We start from the raw sequence: 7,078 nt of genomic DNA, 5'->3' as shown, positions 1-7,078 counted from the left end.
AATAGCGTTGGGGGGGTGTAACGTAGGAATCCGTATTTTTGCATAAGTTCCCCTTGGTCTTACTGGTGGTGCTGGTAATGGACATCAGTTTTAGGGTAATTGAAACTGAAAGGAAATTTACCGTGTGCATGAAGTGTGCCTTTAGTACCAGAAGGTGGCTCCATAACATATTAAATCAGGCATTTTGCCACTAGTTAACTAGGTTTTGAGGCCTTTATTTTCTCTCAATTACCTTTTTGGGAGGTAAGGAAGGGCTGAAAAAGGCAAGCAGAAAAAGATGCAGGAATGCGGTGTGTGGAAGGAATAAATGGATATTAAATGAATTTTAAAATCATCACTGGTTATTAGCTCCTCTCAAATGTATTATAGCAAGTGTTGTTGCTAAAGGAAATCTTCCTTGAAGTATACTAAAAAAAAAAAAAACAAAAAAAAAAAACCCAAAACTGGATGTCCACTAAATATAAAAGACACAGAGGCTCTCAGGATCTTCCTGAGCACTAAGCTTTCAAACCTGGGAGAAACAATCTTATGGCCGGCTACTACCACTATTCACTCTCATTGACAGAATCCCAGTCGTGGCCATAAATTCCTGGTGGACGGGACGTGATACCACACACCAACACTTCCTGTTTCAGCTTCTGCTGCCCTCTTTCCCAGTTCCTCAAAGACACTCAGCTGGGTACCAGCAGGGCATGGGTCCCAATGACATGGTGTCTGGTTCCAGCCTAATCAACAAAATAACTGGACCCCCAGCTTCTGATTGCACCTGTGATGTCAGAAAAGTCTGTGATGCACCCTATGTGTTCATAAGGCGATGTTCTTGGTTCCCGCCCTTTCCTTGCAGGCTCCTGAATGTCTCGAGTTGCAACAATGATGTCACTCTTCCTGGAGGTAATTGCTGCTGCTGTTCATCATGTCCTCAGCACCACCCATGTTGGTGACATTTCTTCATCCTACTCTGATCCTTGTTGCACAGTGTTTCAGCTTGAATTGGGGAAAGAAGGTCCGGAATGGGGATAAGCTCTGCTGATGTGAGACACAAAACAAAGCAGCCTATATCCCATATATCAGTTACCTGCCTCCTCATGCCAGTCCTTCACCCTCCCCACACCCTCCTGGCAGGACAAAAAAAAAAAAAAATGTAAAGGAGACACCACAGTGGAACTCAAAACATCCTGTAACCTCACTCACCTCTTGGCAACGCCACTGGACCAAAAGCATTCCTAGATTGTGATTCTCTTTGAGGTCTGTTCCTTTCCCGTCTAGCACACAGACTAGAAGGTAAGATTGGGTCTTGGATTTGGAGGCCAGAGACAGCCCCAGCTGCACTGTCATTAAGTCAACATATTCCCCCTGTGATTTTTAGGGTGCCTTCAATCACATAAAATCCAGGCTCTCTGGCCCTGCCAATCACACATGGCCAAATGGCAAGCCTTTTGGGTGTTTGCTCTGGGACCCTCACTGTTCATTTATGACATGATTCCAAAGAACACGAACCCGGTTAGACACTTTCAAAATAGAATGTAGCCTCCAAAAGAGGGCAAAGCCTGCAATCACCTCTTCAGGAATTCAGTGGGGTCCTTGATCAAGTAATAGACAAAATGTCCAGAAAAGAAAACGAAGTTTGTAGATATAGAAACAGATTTGGTAGTAGGTAACAAAAGTGGATGAACAATTTAATGAGACTTGCAAGTGATAAAAAATTCTTTCAGAGCTAGTCAGCCTGTCCACTCGGGCTCTAGAATTCTACATCTTTGGAGATGAGAAGTGGGGATGAGAGGCAAGCACCGTCATTAAGAAAGTCTATGCATTTCCTCTCTGTGCCAGAGTTTCTGCATGCTTTCCCACTTTTTTCTTGCTTAGGTGACTGATTCCAATGATTTACTTGAAAGACTGTGTTTCTCCATCTGTTCTTCATTATACTGACTTATCTTCCTAAAGTACAATGTGAGTCATTTTACTCCCCTTCTCAAAAATCTGCAATGGCCTCTTTTGTCTATGGGGTGGGGAAAGGTTCACACTCTTTAATATACTTTGGTCGTAAACAATCTTTACCAGATTTAAAACACTAATAGGTAACATAGAATGGGAAGCCACTGGCATAGTGATCGAGAGACTTGGTGTCACAACTCTGCCACTAACTAGCTATGAGATCGTAGGCAGAATTACTTACTTTCTAAGCTTTAGTTGTCCTTGGTAAAATGGGGATAGTGATAGTTAACTCACTGGGCTCTTGTGAAAGTTCAGTGAGAATGAATGAGTCCTATTTCCCACTTGTTCCATGTACTACCACTGTAGGGGATTTTCCATTTTTCTTTCTCTGCCATTCACTGTCATAGCTTTGCTGCTCATGGTTTCTCATCAGCACATCCCTTTCTCACTCCAAAACCCTCCACCCATTTTCCACTTGCAGAAACTTTTTTCAGAATTCCAGTCTGGATTTGAATGCCTCCTGTGATAATGCATCCCTTGGCCCTCCCTACCCCCAGTCATCAAATTGTATTTGTCATCCTCTACGCATCTCTATCACCCCTTCACGCCATATCGCAATGTGTAATTCACATATTTCACTCCCTTTTCTCCTGAATTCTGTATTAGCTGAGATTCCTCAGATGCCAAATTTCACTTAACTTTTCCTCCATTCCTAGCACCTAGCAGAAATATTTGTACATGATAAGCACTCCATTCCATGAAAATTATCCCAGTCCTTCCATTAGTTTGGTCCTCCATTCCCTTAGTAACTTTTATAATATATTGACTAAATCCCAAACATTACTTTTATTTTAAAATTATTTTCCCAGAGCCCAAATTTCCATCGACTGATGAATGGATAAAGAACAGGTGGTGTATTTATATAATGGAATACTACTCGACGATGAAAAAGAATGAAATCTTGCCATTTGCAACAACGTGGATGGAACTAGAGGGTGCTATGCTAAGCAAGAGAAGTCAGTCAGAGAGAAACAAATATTATATGATTTCACTCATATGTGGGATTTGAGAAACCAGATGAACATTGGGGAAGGGAATAAGATAAAAAACAGAGGGAGGCAAACCATAGGAGACTCCTAAATACAGAGAACCAAGTGAGGGTTGCTAGAGGGGAGGTGGGTAGTGGGATGGGCTAAATGGGTGATGGGCGTTAAGGAGGGCACTGGTTGGGATGAGCACTGGGTGTTATATGTAAGCGATGAGTCACTGGGTTCTACTCCTGAAGCCAAGACTACACTGTGTGTTATCTAATTTGAATGTAAATTTAAAAATATATATATTTTCCCCTAAATATCTCTGGCATAGTATAAAAAATCCCACTGATAATTTGGTTTCCATTACATTATATGAAAGAAAAATCATTATCTTATACTTACAGATTCTCAGCTGAGATTCTTCACGCAAGGTTTTTAAATTACAAAAGCGATGTAAAAATATTATAAAACCTTGGAAAAGAAAGAACAAAAGCATTACACGTTCCCACCTATCAAACATGAGCCTGTATTCTAAGGCTTTTGCTACCTACGAGTGTGGTCTGAACCAGCACAGCCACACACTTAGGAATGCAGAATCTGTGCCCATCTCAGAACAGTGCAATCAGAATATGATAGATTTACACCTTAATGTGTGAAAATCACCCCTCTAAGACACTGCAGAGAACCCCCAAGCTTCTGCCTCCTTCTAACAAACAGCACCCGCTGGACACCAAGTACAAATACCGTGATTTCATCTGCAAGATCACTCCCAGGACTGACTCAAGAATATATGAAAAACATACGAAGAGAGTGTTGCCTTCTTTGGAGCTGTTTTCTTGTCCAAATCAAGTAGTTGTGATCAAAAAAGCTGCCAATTTCATAGAGGTGCAAACCTTCTCGTCTTCAGTGACTCCACTTCTCTGGTGTTTGAATTTTCACAGTGCTGTCTCTAAGTCTAAAGTTTCACGCTTTTTTATAATATGCTCACTCCTTCCTCGAAGAGCTCAAAACTCAAGGGGAAGAAAAGACATTGAAATGGACATTCCACAATAGAACTTAAAGCACACATTTTGCTTGCCTTGGCCAGTTTCATAAAGTTTTGTGTTTAGAAATTCTTTTTAAAAGGTTTGAAGCTCAAGGAAAGCCCAGAAAGGTGACATTTCAAAAGTAAATGTTGTGCTCGTCCTTTACAGAGTGATTTTTCTCTGAGGAAAAAAAAAAAATTGTGGACTCAAACAGACAACATATTCTCAATATCCTGTGGTGTACTTGAAAAAAGAGCGCTATATTGAAGTGCCCTTTAAATATCAGAAGATACATGATAAATAGTGTACACTTTCTTTTTATTAAACAAGAGATACTCCTCTAAGGGGGAAAAAAACTTTCTGTAATACCATGCAGCTCAGAGCGCCGAAAAAACAGGCTTAAATGAATGTTAAAAATAGCCTAGAAGAGGAACTTTTAGTAAGATGTCAAAAGGGAGTCATAGGCAGCAAGAGTTCTATGTACTGAAATGCGGCTGGGGCGCAGGCATTGCTGCTGTGGGGTTGGGGAGAGGGGGGTCATTCGGTGATTAAATGTCAGCCTCCAGTTTTCCCTCAGCAAAGCTTGCTATTTGCTTTTCATATAAGCCCCTCCTGAGTCAGCCAGGAGCTGCCTGACCTGAAGCCTTCCAGGGCCTCACTATCAAGTTCCAGATTTTTCTTAATTTGCCAGTTTGCCAAGATGTTTCTGTGATTATCAATATCCAATGTTCTCAAGTCATTAGAGACCCTATAGTTTACCACCATGAAAAAGTACCATTTGAAGGAATAAGGAATATTGCAGAAAGCATGGAAATGGGTTTGTGTGCCTACAAAGCCTCTGGGCTTGAGGATTTCATTCCAAAATAGGATTTCCAACTAGTGCCGACATAGGAACTGCTCCCTGAATGCCCCAGCAACCCTCCATGCCTTATGTGGGTAGTGTGAAGAGCAAATGGAAGAAAGAATTTGCAAGAAGGTTTCAAATAACAAAATAATACAAATGTAAGTTATCACGATCCCCTCCTCCGTAAAATGGGGAAAAGGGGCAAGTGAATCTTCATTATGTAACGGTTGAAACAAACCATCCTTGACGTTGTCATCCAAGTATGAGATATTGCACGTTTCTCAGCCTCTTTACTTCCCGTATGTCTGCTGCCTCTGTGGTTTATGGAAAGTGTAATACGTTCTATGTAATTGTCAGCGTGTGTGTGTCTAGGGGAAAGAAGGAAGGAAAGAGACATTTGTGGTCGTGTTCAACACCTGAGTGCTGGCTGCGTGGAAGGCCGGAGGTAAGACCTGTCTGAGGTCTGACCAGCCCAGGCCAGCAAGTTTCCCTGCCTGCAGTCCCCGCAGCGGCGCCTGCCTAGCTTCACTGAGGCAGGAGTAGCGGAGGGAGGGGACCCGGCCGCGGAAGGGTGGGAGCGCTCGGAGGGGCAGCCCGGGAGGGCGCCAGCCAATCGGAGCGCGCTCCGCCAGCGGCCAATCACGGGCCGCGTAGCCCGGCAAATCTGCCCGGCAGTGCGGGGCGGGGCTGCAGGGAGTCCGGGTGCCGCCGGTTACACTTCTGAGCGCCTTCGGGAAGCCACAGGGCAGGGGGAGTGTGTGCTGAGAAGCCGGGGGAGGAGTAGTAGGCAGGCCCAGCTTCGGTGCCAGCCCAGTGACACACTAGCGGGGTAAATCTGGCTCGTGATGTTGCGGCCGGGCGCTCACGTGTGTGTAGACCCACCGGCTTCTCTGTGTGCCGTGTGGGCACCTGTCGTGTGAGTGGCTCCGGGCGTGGCTGCTCGTCGGACGTTCAGTTTCTGTAAGATTTATCTCTAGGGGCCTACCTAACCCCGGCTCCAGAGGGGAACGTAAGAAGTTTAACGGAGCCAGGTCTGAGCAGATTAAGGGAGTGGAACAGTGGCTGGGCCAGAGAGGGTGGGGACTGCGGGTGCTGGGGGGTGGGTGTGGGGGGTAGGGAACCATCTATTTGCCCCGTCTCCCAGGCAGAAGGCCCTTTGGCAAGACTGGCGTGACAAAGGTGGCCCTGGAATGTCTAAAGTCTGGACCATGATGATCACGGAGTGAGTGGCACCGGGCAGTTTGTTGACTGACAAAGAGGGATGCTAGCAGTTAGGAAGGTAAGGAGGAAACTCAGGATGGGGACCATCTGCTCCCCCAACCCCACCGGGACAAAGACATCATCGGAGGTCTGCAATGCCGACTGGATGGCCTCGCTCCCCCCTCACCTCCACAACGTCCCCCTTTCCAATCTGGCAATCCCAGGTACTCTTCTATTCCTACTTGTTCCCACTGTGTTTGCTTCTGCCATTTTAGTGTCATTAATGGATTGGGTTGCTTTTCTGTTGCGCTGAGAAAATAATTGTCAGTGACCTTACCAAACCTCTTTTTATTTCCAACCAAAAACTTAACACTGAAGCAGCTGCCATAAACAGATTTAAGTACACTGCATCATTGGCAAAAGAGACTCAGAAGAATGGAACACCATTTTTTGTTTATTTGTTTGTTTGGGTCTTTGGTTTTGTTTGGTTTTGTTTTTACTTGATAGCCTCATTCTAAGAATGTTACATTCTTAATGTTGGAACCAGGCCACATGAGGGGTGCATTTACCTGAATCACTTAAAGAAAAAAGGAGAGCTCAAGAGTAATGAATAAAGAGCCATTAACAATTTTCGATCTGGATCAAAATCAAAACTGAAAAGTATTTCGTGTCTCATTCATCTGACCTTGCATATACGAAAAACAAACAAACAAAGAAACGAAGTAAACAAAGATTAGCATTAGAGAACAGGTTCAGAACCAGGACTGAGTATAAAGACACATGTTTTTGCTGTTGGAAAAGCCAGAATTAGAGAATACAAATGCTCATCAGAGGTCACAGGCAGTCATTAGGTGTGATGAGCTGGTGTTTGAAGATTTCTCTCTATATATACAGGTGTCTGCCTGACTGATCTAGAACTAAAGCCTTGAAAAGCACTTCTGCTCCAGCCACTGTTTCTCGCCTGGGGGTTTTATGCCTTGGCATCACTCTCATTAAATTTATTAAATGTGTCCTCTTCCTTCCACTCAAAGGCTGGTTAAAGC

At 44.1% G+C, this 7,078-nt stretch overlaps 1 protein-coding gene across 2 annotated transcripts in view; it reads left to right on the top strand.

The window, feature by feature from the left end:
* Positions 1-5,544: 5,544 nt before the first annotated feature.
* The window catches only part of PLCXD2 (phosphatidylinositol specific phospholipase C X domain containing 2), a 50,790-nt gene continuing 49,256 nt past the window's right edge, over positions 5,545-7,078 (top strand). The window contains exons 1-2 of one of the 2 annotated variants that reach the window (XM_030328602.1): positions 5,545-5,795; positions 5,980-6,259. In XM_030328602.1, coding sequence (XP_030184462.1) covers positions 6,097-6,259 — 163 coding nt within the window. In that variant the 5' untranslated portion in view covers positions 5,545-5,795; positions 5,980-6,096. Of the gene's footprint in view, positions 5,867-5,979; positions 6,260-7,078 lie in introns of both variants that reach the window. The other variant, XM_030328603.1, reaches the window with a different exon arrangement.

The sequence above is a fragment of the Lynx canadensis genome, chromosome C2 (assembly GCF_007474595.2).
Source record: "Lynx canadensis isolate LIC74 chromosome C2, mLynCan4.pri.v2, whole genome shotgun sequence".
NCBI lineage: Eukaryota > Metazoa > Chordata > Mammalia > Carnivora > Felidae > Lynx > Lynx canadensis.
Note: the sequence above shows the minus strand (reverse complement) of the source record. Positions and strands in the feature narration are given on the sequence as shown.